At 42.9% G+C, this 23,153-nt stretch overlaps 1 protein-coding gene across 3 annotated transcripts in view; it reads right to left on the reverse strand.

Annotated features, from left to right (window-relative positions):
• The window catches only part of akt3a (v-akt murine thymoma viral oncogene homolog 3a), a 47,386-nt gene that overhangs the window by 17,295 nt on the left and 6,938 nt on the right, over positions 1-23,153 (reverse strand). For all 3 annotated transcript variants that reach the window (XM_034608177.1, XM_034608178.1, XM_034608180.1), the window contains exons 3-4: positions 4,760-4,885; positions 809-920 (exon numbers count right to left, since the gene is read on the reverse strand). In XM_034608177.1, coding sequence (XP_034464068.1) covers positions 809-920; positions 4,760-4,885 — 238 coding nt within the window. The remainder of the gene's footprint in view (positions 1-808; positions 921-4,759; positions 4,886-23,153) is intronic.

The following is a 23,153-nucleotide window of genomic DNA, read 5'->3' on the forward strand; positions in this document are numbered from 1 at the left end:
AGCTTCTCAGAAAGGAACTGAGCAGCTGGAGAATTTATGCCGACACTACTTGAAAGGTCTCCTTTCCACTCTGTCTCTCTCACCCTCTCTCTTTCCCTCAGACACACACACACACACACACACACACACACACACACACACACACACACACACACACACACACACACACACACACACACACACACACACACACACACACACACACACACACACACACACACACACACACACCATAGATACCTCTGCCCTTGATGATACGTCTACCCACATAATACATACATATACATATATATATATATATATACCTACAAATGTTTAGTCCAATGTCAAGATCTTTTAAAAGCTATAAAGTTGAGAATGTTTATTTATATCCTCTTCTTTTACTCAAACATAAAATGTAGATAATCCTTAGTTACATTTCTTGATTATATAAATTAAGTTCTTAAGATAAAATGTTAAGTTGAAAAGTTTAAAGTATGTTTGAAAAATAAATATTGATTTGTGTGAGAAGTGTCAGCCAGTCTGCAGTAATACAGGCAGAGCACATTCAATGGCCTGTGGTCGATTTGCCTGAAAGCATCTTAGCTCTAAGATGCCACACAGAGAGAAAGTTTACTTCTCACTTTAAAAGAAAGCTCTGGCCAGATGATATCATTAGCATCTAAATTTGAATCCAGACCAGACTCAGCCCTAATATGTTGTAAATGATTAGAGCTCTCACAGGAAAACAGTGCTCGACCATCTCATCGTTCACTGGCCAACGACTGGAGGATGCTCTCAGCACCGAGCCGTTCTTCAGGAAACTGACCTCTCATCAGGAGTGTCCACGTGGAAGGTCCTCTCGATGACTGTGGTCCACTGGAGGCAGCGTATGATGAAGGTGTTTGGCTTTGGCCTCTCTGTCTTCATCAGCTGACATTCTGAAACAGGCAGCAAGAGGGAGAGTGTTGTCTATTAGGTACATTTAAAATAGCATTTGTTGTCTTATTAGCGTAAAGTTAAATCTGAGAAAAGGAAAAAGATAAAACAGAAGTTGGAAAAGTTCGAGTTTTTAATTATACATCATAAGGTGCTTGTGGTTGCTTTGGTATTTGGATTACTAAATCAGTTTATTATCTAGATCTGCACCAGATTGTACTAAGATCTAACCATAAATATGTCTTGATGTAATATCAAGATTCATAAATAATACTTTTCTAAAAAATGTAAATGTGTATATGTATGTTTTTCCTACAGAGGAGGCCCAGGCTCCATCCCTCGTTAGTTTGTTCTAAATAAATTCAGTACTTTTCAAACACTCCCACTGAGAAATAAACACACAAATAGAAACATAACCTCCTTGGTGGAGTTTAAAGGAGGAAATTTCATACTTATATGGTTCTATACTTCAAAGATATCCACCTGATGTGTCTGGGACAGATGAAGCCTCAAATGACCACAACACAAGAAAAATACTTGAGTAAACTCATTCACAGTAGTTCCCCTCACACTACACTCATCACGGGTTTAACCATAATCCAGATTGTTGAATTCCATTCAGCATCAGGGCCCTGATGTTGAGCATCCTGGCTCACTGTCACACTTGAATTAAACTGAGACAATATTCCTAACCTATTCCCCTGTCTGTGAGAATGACCCATAAGAAATAGCATAGGTCTACTTATTACATGAGAATAAGTTCAAACCAGATGAGTTTATGCCGAATAACAAGTTTGTTGTAACATTATCATGAAGAAAAACATACAGCTTTTCATGAGCAATATCTTCACCGACCAATAACACAAATACAGTGGCTCTCCTGTGCCAAGAGATATAATGTGTTGCAGAGCGTACACATCTGGCGAATATATCCGAAGAGACACATTTCTGTGAAAATGGGCAATACAGTTAGTCATTATCACACAAATGTATGATATGGCACACAAACACAAAAAACGTACACACACTTGGCCAGATGGGCCTGTGAGTTCGCTATGGGAGGGAATACATCTTCATCGTCTCCCAGCAGTCTCTGTGGTTACTGGGGACAAGAGGTGATGTAAAAGAGCTAAATGATCCATCTTCTGTTGTCTCATCGCTCCCACTTCTTTGTTCTACATCTATCACCTGCTCTCCTCTATCTTCTGTTCCCCTTTTGGTCGCCTGTCCTTCTCTCCTCACCTTCTCGCCTGCCCTCCACTTGCTTCCTCTCCTTTCCTCCTCTCCCCTCCCGTCATCAGCTATCCCTTCTCCCAATTACTTTCTGTTTAAGTGTGGCACTGCACAGCACGTCATGGCTCAGCCTAAATATAGACAGGAAGGTTAATGACAACACCGCTCGGGTCGAGCACGCAGCAGAGTTTCGATGTACAGTCACACTCAGACAAAGATACACACACACACACACACACACACTCGCATAAAGAAGATACTACCTGACTCGTGAGCGAGGCCTGCTGTGCTGCCAGAAAACAAGGTCAGGTTTGGTTGATGCCAAAAAATACTGGACACACACACAAAGTGATATTGAAGTTTGAACATTAGCTGAAATTGGGTTGTTTGCCACAGCAGGCAATTGTGAAATCTGTGTAGCAGTTTGGTTAGTGTATGTGAGTGCATGCATCAGTGTGTGTGTGTGTGTGCGTGTGAGTGCGACAGGCTTGTATGTATGAGTCCCTCTGCAGGGAACAGGCCTGTACCATCTCTGTTCCATCTGACCACTTCTGTTGTTCACACACACACACACACACACACACACACACACACACACACACACACACACACACACACACAGGCACACACAGGCACACACAGTCACACACACACACACACACACACACACACACACACACACAGGCACACAGAGATAAACAAACACACACATACACACACTCACTCACACACACCACCACCTGGCCTCCCAGCTTTGGGCAACAGATGTGGCAGTGCCAGCGCTGTGCCAAGCAGCCGGGGCCGGATGTATGGCCTGGCTTGTCCTCCTCTCAAACTCTTCTCCTCTCCCCCTTTTCCTCGTTCTTCAATCCTGTCTTCGTCTCCTCCTCCCTGTCTGTTGAGCGCTGACGAACCTCCTCTCAATATTTCATCCGCGAAAAACCTCACCCTCCAATCCCTCCGTCCCTCTCCCCAGCTCTCATCCGTTGCTCTCCACCCAAATCATCCTTCCGTCTCTGTCCTCTGATTTCTCTCTCCTCTTCCTCTCTCCTCCCTGTGAGTCCAATTTTCTCTTCCCCTGCCCCCTCTGATCGATTCCCATCGCTCATTCCCAGAACTTGTCCTCCCTTCCGGACTCCTATCTTTCTGTCTCCTCCTCCGCCCTTCGATGTTCCATTCTTTATAATTTTCTCGGAGGTTTCAGCTTGTATTCTATCATTCGTCATCGTTTTCTTTTCCCTTTTTCACTCTCATCTCGCACCTCCTGCACCTCCGTCTCATCTCGCACCTCCTGCATCTCCTGTCGTTCCGTCCATCACTGATCCCCAACTATTTTGCTGATATTTTACATTGCTTTTCCCCCCAAAAAACTGACAAGATATAACCGACTAAACCTATTTTAACTTTAATTATATGTAAATGCTCTGTGCAGCATTAGAGTTTTAACTATAAATATATACAAGTAAATACAGTGGTGGCTGCTTCAGGCCTTTTGGAAAGAAGTGAAACCCTATTTTAGAACTTATCAGCGATGTATGGGCATAAACATAAGTCAAAAGTTTGGTTACCATTCAAAAACCACATTGTGAGAACTATAACTTTGTAGTAAATCCACTCTGTGTTCTTAAAAATTAAAGTACACAGGTTATGAATGATCACAACATTTTATTCCAAAGCTTAAACCATTAAAAAGCAAAGACAGATTTTGACTGATAATCTTCATTAACTATTTGATCAGTGAGGAGGTGATGGTGGTGGTGAGACGGAGAAACACTAAGATAAATCTTGTCAACTCATTTGCTGCTTAATTACACATGTCAACGACGCTGTGGAGCCTGTTAACCAGGTGCAGACTGATGATATACTGATAAGTGGTTAATTAGAGCCCTCGGTGAGTTCTGCAAAGTACAACAACACTCTGAAGACCAACTGATGACTGACTAGATGTTTTGACAAGCCACGAGTGAGGCTGACGCAAAAGGTGTTGTACCATTTCACTCTTTTGGCAACATCTCATGGCTATTTAGATGACAGACGTGACATTTAAGAAATATAAAAACATAATCGGTTTGAGGATATAGATTGTTACATGTCCTCCGACTGGAAGACAAAGGTTTAAATTCCCGCTGAAGTGTCCTAAAGCAAGACACAAATACCCTCCCGCCTATAGAGGCTCTGCTCAAAACTGAGACACTCCCTTAAGGTGTTCATCACAGTATCATCGCCACTAAAACATGTTTGCGCACAAGCCTGAAAATTATGAAGCCAACATATAAAGGTTACTGCTCCCTAACTCTTCTGAGTACAGTCATAATCCTGGTCTCCTCGAGGCCTTAGCTGTATCTTTTTATGTGGAAAACACTTTTGAGTTTTAGTGGAAATCAATTATGTGTCAGCAGCTGTCGGAGTGATAACCTAAAATGCTGTGCACAGGTAAATAGAAGCAGGAGACCAAGCTTCTGGAACAGACCAAAACAAACAAACCACTTCAGTGGCGACACCAAAGCCAATGTGGCTCACAGGTGAGACCATTTGTTTTAAAAGGTTAATAATAAGCCAACAAATACATGTTTCTGTTTTCACAGCAGAGGCAGTAGAGGGAACGTACTTGCTACAGAAAAGTTATTTAGGGGGTAGGGCAGGTCTGCGTCCTGAGGTTTCTCTTTGTAGCCGATGAAGGAGCCGTCTGTCTTCAACAGGAAGTAACGCGGTCGCCAGTTCTTTATGTATTCACCTGGAGAGAAGAATGCACACAAAGAGAGGGAGGGAAATATAAGTCAGATCAAATAAAACTGAATTTAGAACATGAGGCAACAGTGATGATGATACTGAGGGCAAGAGTGCAAATGGCTTATGATGATTATGCTGATCATCGGGTTATATGGAAAGCATTTATAGCAATAGTCTTTCTGGTCATAATTTAAATACAGATTTTATTCCCCAGAGAAATAAGAGTCTGTCAGCTCAACTGTCTCATCTGTCCAATGATATCCCGCACGCACGCACGCACGCACGCACGCACACACACACACACACACACACACACACACACACACACACACACACACACACACACACACACACACACACACACACACACACACACACACACACACACACACACACACACACACACACACGACTTCACAGGAGAACAAACCTTAACCTAAAAATAAGACAAGTTCCAATAATGTGACTAAATAATTTAGGTCCGCACAACAAGAGTTAAACTTGGACCACACACACACACACACACACACACACACAAACACACAAACACCTACACACCCACACACCCAGTATCTCTGACTCCCACAGCGCTTGCCAGATTGAGATCGGATTATCATGTAAAAAATGACAAAAACATGTTTACCAGCACCACACTCAAACTATCCATGCCAGAAACATCATCTGGCTGATACATGGGCAGGCGTTGAGGTGATGACCTTTCCACCCAGCACACATACTAGCACACTGAAACCATACACACACACACACACACACACATGTATGAACTTACACTTTAAGCACACATACACACAAACCACTGGTTGCCAGGAAAAGAGGAACAAGAAAAGGGGGATGAGATGGGATAAGATGAAATGACACGAGGAGGTAAAATTACAGATAGAGAATAACCCTTCTTAGACGGCAGCGATAAATAACAACATCTGCTGAGCAGCTGGTGGCAGAGTATTACCCAACTGGCTGGCACAGACTGGCACTAAGGTGGCACCACAGCTTTATCAGATGACCCATCACAGGATTACACGAGTGTCAAACATTTCCACACCACAGAGGCGGATAACACTTACTGGAAACAGCATGGATTAAAGTACATACACATGCGGATTCCCACATAGTTGGACGAGTACAATGAGTACCAATACAGGGATGAGACTTGTGCACACACACACACGCACGGGTGAGAACTGAATACGGCTGAGAAACACTTTTCCGAAGCTGGGAGTTGTGTAAACATTTCACTTTCTGTTTATTTCAAAACAACAGAAATAATAACCACAGACAAGAATGATCCCCCACTTCTCAGCCCCTTTTAATTAACCAGCCGCTCGCTGACACGCTCACACACAGACACATTTACACACCTTGTGAAGACATGCAAACAGACAAAAAGATGCATCTGTGCATGCACCCAATAACACTTTCTAGGATCGGTAACAGCTCTGATCACCTTTTTTAGGCTAATTCACAGGGAGAGGAGAGAAAAAAAAATATGTGTGTGTATGTGTGTGTGTGTGTGTTCTATTTGTGACAGCCATTTAAAGCGGAAATGACAGCAGGCCGTGCTCGTTAACACGCCGCAGAAAAACACCTGCTCCGCTGAACTGCGGGCCCTGCCGGTACCTCTGGGTGCTGCTGGTGGTGGAGCTGTGTGTGTGTGTGTGTGTGTGTGTGTGTGTGTGGGGGGGGGGGGGGGGGGGGGGGCTACCAGCTGACTTGGACCACCACACAGGGACAGAGGGAGAGACACAGATAGACAATGATAGACAGATAAGAAAATGCTGTTGGGTGTTGGTGCGTCATCAGGATGACAAAATCACACCTCTCCTTTCCCGGTCTCTATTTTCTTCTCTTTTTCACAAATCACCACCCACTCTCCTGTTTCCTGCTCCTGTTCTTTGAGAAACAAAGCATATTCTTTGGATCACTTGCTACTGATAAACAGAGCGCTGTGAGAGGGGCTGAATGGGAAGAGGTGGGAGGAGGGATGGAGAGAGTCATGAGGAAGAAGAAGAAGAAGAAGAAGAAAATATTTATAAAGAAAGCAAAGCAAAAAAGGATGGAAGGAAAAAAGCTTGTAAGAAAAGTCTCACCAAATCAAAGAATCAATAATGTAAGAACTTAACCCAGCCCCATGTATTTAATCTTTTTCTGTTTCATGCACAGGTATTGCTAATAAAAAGTCTGGAAAAGAGATTTATTTTTTCAGATCTCCTAACAGCAAGGGATTGACAAAATAAAAAAAAACGTTCATTACGCCTGTGCTTTTCCTACTGTGACATTTGAAAATGTCTAAGGTTTTATTGTAAATGAATACAAATATATATATATATATTTACATAAAAATAAAATGAATTGTGAGGGCACAGTCACACATATCCAAATGAAGGTTAATGATAATCACCTGCCAAGGCAAATTACGTAATGTGAGTGGTCTTTAGTCTGTCTCAGTCGGACTAGCAGTGAAGAATAGAGAAAGATGCTGCCATTTCTTGTAGTGAGGAGGAGGAGGGAGAGGAGAAGGAGATAGCCTAGTGGGGTCGACCACACAAACATCCTTGCTATTGGTTGAGGGTGTGAAGTTGCTGGTCAAAGTTCACCCAAGTTGAAGTCCATGGATTTGGCTCACACAGAATGGAAGTGAACGGGAGGTGATGGTTTTCATTTGCATTTGTGTACGTGTGACGAAGCCAACACTGTGTTAAGCTCCTGTGGGTTTGAATCAGACATAATATATGAATTTATGTGAGTACTTTGGTTCTAAGGTCAGATGAATTCGTGTGACACAGGTATATCAACTCCTGCTGTAAATTAAAAAATTGATGGAAGAAAGTGATCATCTGTAAAAGGGGAAGTTCACAGTAGAAGAAGATGCATTGACTGATGGAATGGATGAAGAGAAAGTTAAACTAATAAAACTATTATAAACTGGCAGCAATGACTGGTTTGCTGTTCCAAGTCCAGTCATTCCTCTGAGTCAATTTCCAATGGAAGCCTGTGGCTGGCCACTTCATCGCTCAGCTGTCCAGTACAACTGCAAACATTTAAGCAATCCTTCTGGCCGGGCCTAGACAGCGTTGTTTGTGAGTGTGTGGTATGTAGAGTGTGTGTGTGTGTGTGTGTGTGTGTGTGTGTGTGTGTGTGTGTGTGTGTGTGTGTGTGTGTGTACATGTCCACGGGGGGCGGGGGGGTGGGGGCAGCCAGGGGTGGCACAGACGGAGGGAAGAGATGGACAGTTGTCGAAGCACGCTGTTCCAAATAGACACCGGCACGCACACACGTGCTCGCAAAAAACTAACACAGTTCTGGTTCGACCGTTCCAAATTCTCCGAATGATGGTGTTCTGTCAAGCTATCCCGTCTTGGCCCTGCCTGTAATGAGTCCAGCGAGCTCTCCCACTCTGGACAGCTTGTCTGGAGAGCCACATGTCTCTAGTTTGGACTGCTGGAGAAAACAGAACAGCCGGTCTCCTTCCCACACCATCTCTCTCGGACTCCTCACTTCATTTTCATTTAGTTTTCTGCACAACTTTACTTTTCCCTTAAGGCCAATTAGCAAATACTACAGTACACAGTGCTGAAGACAACAGGAGTCTCTTGTCTCTTGTTAGAACGATAGCATATCAGCGATACAGGAGAACGTGGGTGACTTGAAAGATCTGAGGAACAGAGGATATTTAGAAAGATAAATGAATGGATTTAAATGTGTTCAAAACAAAGACAATAAAGTCCTGTGCAGCAGTTCCAACGTTTTAATTTGAAGTCCTAACTCATATATTTTTGTAGTAATCATTCCCTTTACTTTTAATGGTAGTAAAGTGTTACATAAATGTTCTCTGATTCCAAAAGGTCTTGAGGTAAAGGTTGCAAACTTTAACAAAGTGTCCGCCCTTCATACTTTTTTCTTTTTTTATTGCCAACTGAAAACTGACTTAGACTTTTTGAAAGTTGCTTTGGAATTTCGAGGAAGGAATAAATCTTGTTGGCACATCCTCCAGTTGCAGCTTGTGGATTTAGCAGTAAGCGGCAGAGATGAATCAGCTGTGACTGTGCCTGTTCCAAGCTCTCTGATTGGACAATTACAACAACGCATGGACTCACTGTCACTCAATTAGCAAACTGATTAACTATTCATTTTGGGACAGAGGGGGGAGAGGGGGGAGAGGGGAGAGAATTAGAGAGAAGTGCGGGAATAAATGGGAGACAGGTACAAATACTGAAGCCAGAAACACAGAAAAACTTTGCAGTGTCTCCATCGCTCTGTCTAATACACCCTCTCCGTCAGGACACCTGCACACCTCTGCTCTTCTGCTTTGCTGAGAAAAAAAAAAAAACTCTTGATGACAATTAAATAAATAACTCCATAACTATGTGAGCTCACCAGCCATTTGTTAATCAACCCAAACAGGGATTTAATTTAATGCTTTGGCCGAGGCAGGATGTGATATGCAGATGGCGCAGAGACGGGGCTGTGTGACTGGCACTCTGGGAGCTGGACGGGTGGTGGTGTATGGAGGTGGGGTGGAGGGATGGGAGGGGGGTAGTGGAGAGGGTGGAGGGGATGTTCAGCCATGTTCATACACAGCAGCTCCCAGCAGGAAGAGGAATGCATCGTCTGGCCACAGACACACACGCAGTGTTCCGCAGCAACACAAAGAGTTTTGCTGTAACAAGACATAATAGATAAGTTTACTAAACAAGTCACTGAGGAGCCGGCTGGCTGGTTGCCCGGCCGATAAGCTGACTGGCCGAAGAAAACCTGACAGACTATTCAGATGAGTTCAACCTCACTCACAGGCGGGGTTGTAAGTGTCCAGACTGGATGACTCACAGACCTACATCATGTTTTGATGCTGGAAAGACTTGATCAACAGATAGTGAATCAACTGTTTTGAAGTCAGAATTATGTTTTCACCCCTGCCGGTCTTTGTTTGTTTGTTTGTAAGGAAGAATACAAAACTAGAATTACCGCACTGTGCTTGTATGCCTACGCAAGTGACAACTGACAAAAGTTGAAGAAATTCCCTCAAGCACTCTTGTGATATCACATTAAAGAGGCCAAAACATGTTTAACATATGAGAACCCAAATGTATTTATTGAGTACAGGTGAATGGTACCAGATGTAATGAAATTCCATACGGGCAGCCCTAATATTCACAGGGACTCGAGGTCACTGTGACCTTGACCTTCAACTTCGAGCACCAAATTCGAATCACTTCAACTTCAAATTTTTTTTTTAATCTGTGAGATTAAACTCTTGTTCATGGTGACCTCCACTGTCTGCATGTCAAGTTTCAGAAGATTTTACTGTAAAAAAATTTGAGGAAATGAAAGAAGATTTAGCAACTCTTTCATCATGACCGTCATAACTTGCTCCCATTATGTATTATTTAAAAAGATAATATTAAGAGGTGACAAAGAAGATCATCCTTAAGTCTAAGTGAATATTTGCACCAAATTTGAAGTTCCCTTAAGGATTTCTTGAGGTATTGCATTCGGAAATGGGATGGATGCATGGAAAACCCCAAAAAACACTGGCTGACGCCGGCGCAGAGGCATCGAAACAACCAAACAGGTTGCCCCAAAACTTGGAGGCAGAATGTTGTATCAGTCAGAAATGAACCCATTAAATTCTGCTGATCTGGATCAGGGGGCAGAGGTGACATTTTCACAGTTTGTGCGGTGAGACGCTTGAGGAGGACACCTGTCTGATAGTCTCTCCATGATTGAAGAAGCAAGTGAGAACACATGTTGCAGAGCTACACAGGACATTTTTAATTACTCTAACAAACAGTGTTGAGTGACGAAAAAAAAAGAATATAGAATAATAAAAACAGACTTTGTGCACTTGTGTCTATGCAATTATGCATGTGTTTGTTTATGAGAACAGGGTGTGTGCGTGACCCCGACCCCAGCAGTTCTAACTCCAGTCTGCTCAGACATCTTAAGGCGAATCCAGGCTCTTCAAAGCCAATCCACTTACAGTGCATTAGTCTCATTACCACATCGGGGCTGGTGTTTGTATCTGTGTGTGTGTGTGTGTGTGTGTGTGTGTGTGTGTGTGTGTGTGTGTGTGTGTGTGTGTGTGTGTGTGTGTGTGTGTGTGTGTGTGTGTGTGTGTGTGTGTGTGTGTGTGTGTGTGTGTATGTGCCTTAAATACAGACACCGTCACTAACAACGTAAAAGTGTTGCTGTGTGTTACCTGTAGAAGGTCACAGGGCATTTTAGCCACTTATGTAAGGACCGTACAAGACTGGAACAAGGGAGGAAAAAGATTTGACTAATCAAAGCATTAAACTCAGCTTGAAGCTGAGGCTGTGGCAGGGTTTAGTGCTGGAGTAATTGTACAAGCCTTTGGCTCAGTCTGTTGAATGAGACTACACGGAGGCTACCGCTGACTAGAGACGAAGACGACGCCAGAAGTGAAAGATGAGGGAACAGAAGAGAAAGGCACAACAGACAAACAAGAGACTGAACAGGAGAGAGAGAGTATGATGTTAAGGCTATGGCTTTGACAGAGATGGGACAGGGCAGGGCAGCCACAGGGCGGCCAGATTGAGTGGAAACCCATGGGAGTGTGGCCATCCCTTGGGGGCCACTACGAGATTTCACCCAGCCAGCTGCACACAGCCAGAACCTCCTGGTAGGCTGAGCTGGATGCACATGTACACACACACACACACACATGCAAGCTGCCCTGGTGCCCCTGTGCTCCACCAGCTGGTACAGAAGGAGGGACATGCTAACTGATAGACACACTCATACACACACAGGCAACATGTCACAATAATACACAAGTTTTTAATACAGATGAGACTGAAACCCCCTCTCTTTTATTTAAACGTCCCCTTTCCCCCCTTGTCTCTCTTTTAGTCCTGCTGTATATTACCACACTCGTCTCCGCCTCTCATTCTTCCCTGCAGTAACACTACATTCCAGTAGATGGTGGTGGCTCCCTGGAACATGGTGACCACCGCTGTGACGCTGACACAGAGCTGGAGACAGAGTGACTGACAGACACGCTGCTGCCAAGACGCCTCTCGTCCTAATCCCCCCCTCACAGCACTGGCGTGTGTGTGTGTGTGTACAATATATACATAAGTACTTCTAAAATACAGTGTGAGTGTATTTTTGCATGGAAGAATCCAGTCATTTTATAACTGCATGTGTGTTAATACACGAGTGCTTGTTCCTGTGTGTTAGGGAGGAGGCAGGGTCCGTTGCTTCTTAAAGCACCCTAGGATTAGTGCAGTGTTAGCATATTAGCATCTTAGCTGGAGGGCTGCTGCTCAACACCACCTGTGCCAGACAGGAGGCTGTGGCTACCCAGTTACCCCCCCACCCACCCATCCCTTCTCTACCCCCCACCCACACCCACTCACATATGTAGACACACACACACACACAGTGCGTTTGTGAAGGTCACTTAGCTACAACGACTCCAAGCTTACTGTCTTACTGTCTTAATTCATTACTGTAACTGCTTTAACTGTCTCTTTACGGCTGTATGTCAAGACAGTTGTCTTACTTTCTGTCACACATATATAATTAACTTCACCTCAACATATGAAATTCAAGGTTGTGAGTTGACTTTTTCTGTGACTTTACCACATGAGGACACATCAATGGCCAATTACATGAAGATTTGTTTTACCACTTAAGAATAAGTCGTATCAATAATATATTTTTAAGAGTTTAAAACACAAAGTTGTCCAAAGATTAGCCCAATGCCAACGTAACTGTGGAGTATACAACTTCATGTCAGAGTTTCTACATGATATAGTTATGTTACACTCTGGGTCTGGGATGTCAAGGGAAAATTTAAAATGTACATACAGTAGAATGAATTTAGAATTATTTTTGAATAATTTGCTTTGTTAGATTATAGATATAGATTCTTCTTCTTTCTGCTCCTTTTCATTCAAGATTTGAGATTTTGTGTTTGCATTTAAATTTCGTTTTAATGTAGAAAATGAATGAACCATTCTCATTATGGTTTTACTAGCAATAAAATGCCCTCGTCATTATACATTGTATCGTCAGAGATGAAGACAGCAAGCAGCTTCCATTTTCTTTTTCTTCTTCTATCGTTTAATGCCGTCTCAACTTTCTGAAGTCGGTCCGAAAGTCTGAACTATTAAAAAAAGGTTTTCAGACGGCAAACAAGCTGAACCATGGTTCAGTTTGATCCGAACGGAGACCACCTCCTTTCGTCGGACCAAATTTTGTTCTATTGGTCTAAGGCCCCTTTCACACCTGTCATTTTGGCTGGTGATAAATCCTAGGGTCCTGACCAAATAAGGTAGGTGTTAAAAAAAACCTAAATCTTTTCATTGTCTTTATAAAACAAACATGTAACCCAGAGGAATGAAATACACAAGGGAGAATGTTTAAATTCATATACTGCACAACTTAAGACAAGTTTTCCTCCTTAATGATGCAATTCAAAGGTTTCTGTGATGGCCCTTCTGCCCTTCTCGCCAGTTTCCTGCTCTGTGCTCTTCTGTGTGCTGAGGCTCATCTTGTGAAGGGGGACCATTACTGGCAGGAGACACACCTGGGCCCAGTGTGACCTCGTGTACACCACAGAAGCGTGGGTCACACACCGGCCCAGCAAGATCTCTCTTCCTCACACACGGTTTTGAAAAGATAACAGGCCCTTTCTACACATCCACCCACCACAATACTGATTCTAGACTGGTTGGTATTCAGAGACTGTCACAGTCTCAGAGCAGAGCTGTGACAGTTCCGTTACAAGATATGAAACGAAACATGAAGAAGAAACATAACAAAGGAAGTCAAAGTCCTGCTCTTTAATGCCCAGTGAAAAATGAATGAGACTGGTAGAGGGATTCAGCCTCTTAAAAACCTGCTCCAGCTTTCAAACTTAAGCTTGAACTGCAGCCAGTAAGAGGCATGATGGTATGATGTTTTTATTATTAATGTGACAGGGCAAACTCAGGTTTAGATCATTTTAACCCTCTCAACTCAGCTCAGCTGGATGATCTATTTCCTCCAAACACATCTATCCACCCACACACAAGCACCAAGCCATAACATTCCATCGAAAGCACAAAGACTGATCTGTTTCGAGGTCCTCTAGCATGTCAAGAAGGTAAAAATACAATGTGAGTAAGCCACCACAAAAAGCCCCTGCATTCAAACACCCAATAACATTAGGGATGCCATGCTGCTTGTGTTCAGAATGCAGTGGATCCAATGTGATTAGGAAACACACACACACGCACAGCCACACAGCCAATGAGAAAGCTAATCAAATTGCAGTGATTGCTGGTATATTGCCTCTCTCTGTTCTCTCCCTTGGACGGCATTGTGTGTTGGCATCATTGGTCTCTTCATTTATTTTACAGTACATTCACATTCGATACACAACACACCATCTCTAAAATACAGAACCTGTTTGAGTGTCATCAGTTGGAGGCTAATGGTTCATAATTGCACAGAGGAATTGGTTTCTTTGAGGATCCACATTAAATATGACATTCATATTTAGACTCCTACTCTGCTCCTTAGCGTTATTAGATGTGAAATCATCCAATGAGACAAACAGACTGAGACGCCGGACCAATCAGTCAATGAGATTAGCCGTCGGTCAGAACAAGAATGGGGAGGGCCACGAGACAGACACAGCTGTCCAAGTGTTGCTTACAACAGGCAGGCAACAAGGAGTGTGTGTGTGTGTGTGTGTGTGTGTGTGTGTGTGTGTGTGTGTTTGTGTTGGTGGTGGTGGGGGGTGGGGGGTTAACCAGCCCAACCCTGTCCGGTTGAGCAGTGGTGAACAGGTGCAAAGCTTTGTGCATGCATATGTGTGTGCCTGTGTGTAAGTCACTATTATTCCAGAGTGGTTGGCTCTGTATTATTAATTCAGAAATGCCGGGCTGGAGCTGTGGGCGGCAGCTGGCGTTATGTGTGTGTGTGTGTGTGTGTGAGTGAGTGCGTAAGACCCCCCTGGTCTTTTGTGAAGCCCCCCCCCCTTCCTCATCTTGTGCTGTATGTCTCTCTGTCTGCCTTTAAACTTCTGCACACTGCAAGCTCACACACAATATACTGTCAACACACACACACACACTAGAGTACAATAGCCCAGCCCAGCAGGCAAGAGTAAACAATCAAGTACTATACCCCAAGTAATGTCAAGTGCCCGCCTACCATCCCTCGTTGGACCCCCCCCCACACCCCTTGTACCCCCCCCCCCCCCCCCCCCCCCCCCCCCAACACACACGCATACAAAACACACACCAGTCCAGCCGTCCCTCATTCTAAAGGATCCATTCATGTGTTGCACTGAAGGGCCGACAGTAAGTGCTCTCCACCTCACTAACTGCTGCTCTCCCCACTGTCCAGCCTGTCCTGGCTACCTGTCCGTCTGTCTGTGTCCCCACCTGCCAGAGTGTGTGCCCATCTGTCCTTTAGGGCGCATGCACACTGGCCGCATTCAGAGTGGATGTCTCAAACTCTTATTTAATTACTTACTTAACCTTTATTTGTAAAGACAGGCGAGAGCATCCTGGTTTTCCAAATGTTTCCCAGTATGAGGTTTGTTTGGGGACGAAACAGAAGTACAGCACGTGGATGAATCAGTTCTATGGGTATAAGGGGACAAGAGAGAGACTGCAGTTAATAATGCTTGTAAGAGGAAAGAGCAAAAACAGCCTCATCTTATTCCCTCAGAAACAGTCATGCTCCATTGGAGGTAACTAACATGTTAGAGCGACTGGATTAATATTTGTTTTGGCTCACCTGCTGCTAAATGTCCTGATGTTTTATGAAGACAGTTTATCAAAACACTGTTCAATAATCTTTCTACTTCGAAGCCAACTCTACGAACTCTACTTCAGAGTTTGGACCAACCAAATAAAAAGAGGGCTCGCAATTGGTGTCTGCTTGTTTATCTGTCACACTCTGAGCTGACAGCTACACACGTCACTCCATCTGAGACAAACACTGCTCCCTGAGAGCTGGTGTTTGTTATGCTCTAACGTCTGTCTATATAAGAGGCTGTTTTTGACAACATGTCCACCTCAGCTGGCCAGCAGCAGACACTCGAGGCTCTGAGACAATTCAAAGGGAACAAAGAAGCGTATATGTGTATGTTGTGATCAGTATAGATTGAAGCAAGACAAAAATACAAATTATTTTAAGAAAAGTCCTCTCAAAACCTGTGTAGCAGAATAGTCAGAGAAATATCTTTATCTAATCAAACCCATTCTGATGTTCTAGCGACATTCATGTGAAAATTCTCTAATCACTAAGGAGAAATTCAGATAAGAGGTCAGCTTTAGACAATATCCACTGGAGCTGTTATGTCCATACCAAAGACTGCATATAAAGATGGACAATGCGTCTTCTCTTCCTATTGTTGTACAAAATAAAGTGCAGTAACAGTGCAGTCTCTGGTCCATATATAGTGTGAACATGCAGGTGAAAGATCACTGATTTAACTATGTAGAAAAAAAACATTCAAAGCAGGGCTTTTGTTTCACATGAATAACTTTTACAATAGTTTACCTCATCATTTGAAACGTTGGTCAGGGTTAATAAGAACATCCAATATTGTATGACAGATAATAAGGGAAAAAATATCAGGTCCTCTTTAAGATGAAAAAACAGCCCTCAGCTCCTGCATTATTGTTAAAATATATTGAAGAATATATCTGAAACCCTGAATAATATTGACACTCTCCGAGCATGCCTGCCTGGCCCTGTAAGACACTTAATGAGCAGACCGTGTCCCAGGTCTATTCAAATTCAAGATATTGTGTAGAAACACTCAAACCACTGAGCAATATCTGAGTACGGCAGATGTTCGTCCTCTTTTCTTCTCTGTTCTCCTCCTCCACCTCCTCTCGTACAGCAGTCCACCATTGAAACTCATGTTCCAGCCACTATGCTGTGAGACATCTGCACCTCACTCACTGTTTCTTTCATTCTCCTCCGTCTCATCTTTTCTCTGTACACACACACACACACACGCACGCAAAGATAGAACTCTATTCTTCATGACAGATGGCAAGTCAACAATTGTACGGCATCAGTCTCTGAAAACACAGACACACACAACTTATGCACACACACAAACAAACACCACCTCCTTGTCCTCCTGTCCCTTTGTTCCCAGTCCTCCGTCAGATGTTTTGATTTGTCTCTTCCAGCTGAGAGTGTGCATTAGGGTGTGCATGTTCCTTTACCTTGGTGTATTAAGCACTAGTTTAATGAGAGCTTGGTGAGGAGCAGGCCCCAGCCAATGGACCATATGGGGGACATTTAGCCCCCTCAGAACATTGAGCCAAACCTTGCTGACATGATTACCATGGCCATCCGCTGCTCTGCACTAGTGTCAGATTGGGAATGGGGGGATTTTATCATGGATTGCTAATTAATGACTGGAGATTGGCAACCAGAGATGGAGGAGGCTGAGAGAGGGGAAAGGAAAATGTTTTATCCCTGTGTGGTCTCTTCTTCCTCACGATTTTAGCGATTCAGGACACAGAAAAAGATGTACATGCAAGCACAAACATACACAAACAGAAGCATGTAACAGGGTTACATGGAGTCACAGCTTCTGGTTGGTTGAAAACAGACATATATTTGTCCTTCCTTTCCTTCAATACCCCAGTGTTGATCACATTTCATGCACTTGTATGCCTCACATGTACTGTACACATTGTACTGTACACACTGTGCATCTCTGTGAATGCATCTATTTATTCACAGCTCACATTTTCGGTGTCTCTGTGTGGCTCAGCGGGCCTCAGATAGTGGCTTAGTTAATCCTGTCAGAAACAGATTACAGGTGGGAGGATATAAATAGACTGACTGTCCCTTTAACCTGGCCGCTGTGACATCAGCATGCAGCTTAACTTTTAAGTCAAGCATAACAGGAGCAAACTCAAACCAAACCCACTGACGGCAGCCCGCAATATAGCCAATTATTTACCCATCTGTAGTAGACAAACAAACAGAATTGACTAAAACAGCTACACCAACCGACTTTAAAAATATGACGGCATTATCATGGCTGCAGAGGCACTATAGGTCAGTCAACATATTAACCTGTTAATGTTCATTCAACTGCACTCTCTAATCTGAAGTGCTTGAAATTAATTTGTGATGCTTCTGCCTACAATAGGAGGAAAGACACATCATTTTTCATTCAGGTTACGATGCACAAAATATCACTATTAGTATTTACACTCTATAGCTGATTCTGATTTGCTATGAGTCAGCTTCACAAAAGTAATATTGTCTCAAAAAGCTAATTCTCATTTGTTTGTGACCATGAGTTATTTTACATGGAACAACATTTTTCATCTGATAAGATCACATATAAAGTCAATGCAAATATGCAAATGGTCAGTTTTGCGTGAGTCCATCCGGGCAAACTAACTATGCAATACTTGCAGCAGCTCAAAGTAGCTAAGAATGCAATGATAAGGGTGGGACAGTTTGTTGGACAGTTTGTTGGACAGTGGACGACAGATCTACTGGAATGGCAAACATTTTGTTAACTTTTGTAAGCAACAGATTTCTCAGTCTGTTGTCTAAGGCCAGTGGTTGGTCTGAAAAGCATTGATAACACATAATTTAGCTGTTTTAATATTTAATAAGGGGCCAAACGAGTGTATATTTGATAATCAATAGTACCTCATAATGGAGAAACAGCAGTTTGGAATGAACCACTACAAGCCCCATAAAAATATATGGACTGATATCATCTAGTCTTTGACAGCAAAAGATAGAAAAGTGGACATATATGACATAACTGACTGACTGCTCCCACTGTTCAGGTCGTTATCCTGTCATCTACCAGTTACAGTAGCTGTCACCACCAGGCACTAATCTGTTGATCTAAATCAGCCAAACCAACCCCCACTCTATAACCTGCCTCCTCTAATCAGCCCAAAGCCACACCAACCAGCCTACAATACCTCAAGATGTTAGACTACACACTGACCCTTTGGTCGCATCCATGTGTTAGCTCATTTAATACAAAATGTGTTTTCAACTCAACATGAAAGGGCAGGAGCTGCTGCTGATCAATATGAAACACCGTGGAAAGATATAATGCTCAGTAGTGGAAACCAGTTGATGATGAAACTGAGGTGGGCAAGAAACCCACGTGTCTGAGAAATTCAGAGTCTCTGCCCTTTAACCACTTCCTTGTAACATCTGACAATGCTGGCATATTCAGAAATGGAAATGAGTGTGTGCTCATATGTGCAACAATATGCAAATATGCAACAAGTAATAATGAGTTAATAAACAAATAAATCCACGATAAATCATTTGTTTGTGGTTGTATTGCAATAACACCATCCTCTGCTATTCAACAACGTTTTACCAGAAGATAAATTACAATACGTTTGCTCCATATTGAACAGGTGAGAGCATGTCTCAATAAGGACAAATATTAGAAACTGAAATTTAAAATGTACTGTGGATGACAATAGATATATAATAAAAAGTATAAATCTAACAATAACAATGATTTAGTCAAGTGTATATGTGTGAATGCATGTACATCCGGACTGTGATCAATGTTTGAAGTCATCATTTCCATGATCCTGAGCTACAAACGAATCCCATTACTCAACCTCTCCTCCCTTCACCCCCTTCTCTCTTCTCCTCTCGCCAAGTTTTCCCTCCGCAGTGATCAGCACTCCATTCATTGATCCATTCATTCATTTATCTAGGACTGACTCTCTCTACATCAGTTCATTCACTCACAAACCCATTAATCCATCTCTCTGTTTGCATGGCCCTTACAAGGATGCTTCCTACCACTTACCACTGATCTTATTGACTGACTGACTTTGCAGAGTTGCACCGCTCCAGGCTGTTTAGCCCAGACACCGCACATTTTAACGCAGGGCTCTCAACTCATCTGCAGGTGCATGTAAGTTTCAATGAATTTAGAGGCTACGAAATAGCAAGCAGCTGCTGTATTGGCAATTTGTAACTGAACAAACACAAGCAAGTAAATGTTGAGTCGAAGTGATGCCAACACAGATGAAGCAGTTTGCTGACAAAAATGTTTACAACCTTTTTCTGAATGGTTTATGTGAAAAGTTTATCTGATAAGCTGACATAGAGACAATAATAGTGTTTTTTATTGTACTCTTCATCTTTCACTGTATGCAATGTATTGCATTGAATTCTTTCTCTTTTTTTATATATATATATATATTAAATTCTTGGTGCAGCTTCAACAAGGAGTTTGATTTGAATTTGATTGAATACGAAGGTGACACACTCTCTGCTGCCTGTTTGTAAATGTTACTCATCAGTCTTTCATTTGGGATCTGTGAACCGCCAGTCGCAGGTCTCCTATTGACAAGTTGTCTGCCTCTGTGCCGTGATGGCTGTATCTGTCACAAACTATCTGCCTCTGCCTGTCCTTCCTGTGCTGTTTGTCTGTCGGCTCTGCGGACTAGTCTGCCTGTTTGCACTTTGCTGTTGGTCTGTTTGACAGTCTGGCTGACTGCCATTCTCTGCAGTGTAGAGTGAGTCATTCTTAGGACAATGGAGACAGTTTGTAAAGCAACACTGGAGCACACACTTCCTCCGGATGTGCAAGAGGATGCCATTCATAACAAAGCCTGCACTGTCCGCTACTGCCCTGAATTTTCATGTTAGAGTTTGAGAAACAGAGGGGACAGAAAGAGGAGCGCAGGGTGATGGAAGGAGAGTGTGAATGGCAATAAAAAGGAGTGAGTTGTGTTGACAGGCTCTACAGCAGAGACAGCACAGAGGAGAAGGAGGAGAGAAGAGAGGCGACACCACAGACAGTGGCGGCAGCAGCAGCAGCGGCTGGTGATTGATATCATAGATCTGGCACTGCCACCTGATCTAGCCAGCCAGCCAGCCTCCAGAAACACTGAACTCACTGAACTCAAAGAGCCAAGATGGCTGCCTCACTGCACTGCACCCAGTGAACCCCTCAGCAGTCTAACATACACAGTACAGCACAGATGATTCTCACAGGGATTCAGTTGTTAAGATGGAAGGTACAGAGGAAAAGGTATAAAAGAGTACAGGTGTGTCTAGCTTCGAATTTCAGCTGGATATCTAACATACGATCACGGCAAGATGAATTAAGTGACAGGACGAGACACACAAATAGATTTACAGTAACGACAGACATTGGGTGTCCATTGAACTCACCTCCCAACTGTCTACAGGAAATTGCCTCAGCAAAACATTTCAGTCGATGTGATTTGATACTGCATCATACGAGGTTACATCAATGTGCCCATAGCATGAGCCACCAGAGTTTTAGCTCAACAAAGAAATCAATGCACTGCGGGCTCATAAAACTATTGAACTACCAGACGAAGAAAAAAGAGAAATACTCCCAGTCAATGAGCTGCTGCTTCTACTATTATGAATGAATGTGCTTGACGGGATTTAGTGGAATTTCTATCACTCTATGAGCTTCATTGTGTTTGACTATAGTCCCATCAGAGCTTTTCAGAATTCAAACATAACTTAAACCATTATTTGAACGTTATTTAACGCTTAACCCCAAATACTCCGCTGTGGAGATCAAGTGATTTCCCTGACAACACAAAGACACCGGTGTCAGGTCTCATCACCACAAACTCTCTTGACACCTTCGTCGCTGTCCTCTACGTGTATGAAACCGTTTTTTCACTGGGCGATATTTGTTTTCTTATTAATTTTTGCATCAGTCGCTCGCTCGCAGTGAGTCCAGCGGGGGAACTCCTGCTGTGTTCTCACATCGACTTCTCCTAGATTTCTACAGACATTATTCTAGGAGGCCAGGCGGAGAAGGTCCGCAGAAACTGCAGAGCAAGATGATGGTCTTGTCCCTGTCTCTCTCCTGAAACGTCTCCCCTACTCTCCTCCCTCCTGACCATCTGTTGTGCTGACTGCTGTGTGGGCTGATGCTTGTGGAGGAAACAGTATCCTCGACAACACTGGCTGACTGCGACCTCTGTGGCCTCACACGGGACAGAAGGTTAACTCCTGGCCGAGGTAGAAACCAAGTGGAGTTCACTTCAGATTCAGACTTTAAAAAACACAGTGACTACGTTTACATGGGACACCACTATTTCGATATTAACCTGATTAAGCAAATAGTCTGAATAACACACTGCCATGCAAACAGCAATTTCTGATTACCTTAACCTGAATATGGTCATACTCAGAATAAGCAATAAACAAATTAAGACATGTGGAGTATTCTGACCTTATAGTCACATTTTGTAGACATGTACATCTTTTAGCCTCCTATTGAAGGTTTCACAGCAATTTGTGACATCGACATACTGCAAAAGGAGTTGTAGCTTTTGCAAAATTAGAAAGAAAACACCCAAAACAAGGTAGCAACATACATTAAACTATTTAAGGTTGGGGGTTTTGAATTAACTGTTGGAGTAACGTTGGATATAATGGAGTAGTGGACATCGGGGTATGCTCTGTAACATGTGAACAGGAATAGGAATGGAATATTCTATCAGCAACTCATCATAATCGAAATAATGTCTTCCTTTGAAGAGGGTCCATAATTGGAATATTGGTGTCAATGTAAACGTAGTCATTGTCTTCCAAGGCTGTAGCTCACATATATCCACCAGATTTTCAAACTACTTTCATTGAATACTTAGAATAACAGGTTTGCAAATATTGGCTATTGTGCAAGTTTACTGCCTCTAAATTTGACTCTGACAGATCCTGGTATTTATTCTATGTTCATTATTTCCAAAGATAAAGAAATGATGCAGCTGAATGCACTCCCCACTCGCGTTTAATGAAAGGAGGAAGGAAATTATGGCTGTGGTTGCGAGCACGGAAAGACTCAGTCATCTGGGGACACAGTGTGCTGCTCTTTGCAGAGGTGATGTTCCCGAGGTTTGTCACTCTGTTCCGAGACGATGGAACATTTTTACTGCTTTATTTACTCCTCAACCAGGCTTCATTTTTTTATCATCATCTGCTATTGTTTGTTTTATCTCTCATTGATTTTTTTATAACATAAGTGTGAAGCACTTTTAAGTGGAACTGATTGACTGCAAAAAGGAATCCAAAAGAAACTGCCTGAAGCTTTAATATTGTTATAGTATATTTATCGTCAGTAGATCATGAGAAGAAAGCCACTGTACTCACTAGTGACAGTGATCAGCATCCACCAGCATAGGTAAGATGATGCATCTTACCTATGTGTGCAGCAATGTTCTGTACACATCTGTCCCGTTTGACTCAATTAATTTAAT

Source organism: Hippoglossus hippoglossus, chromosome 15 (genome assembly GCF_009819705.1).
Source record: "Hippoglossus hippoglossus isolate fHipHip1 chromosome 15, fHipHip1.pri, whole genome shotgun sequence".
In the NCBI taxonomy this organism is placed as follows: Eukaryota; Metazoa; Chordata; class Actinopteri; order Pleuronectiformes; family Pleuronectidae; genus Hippoglossus; species Hippoglossus hippoglossus.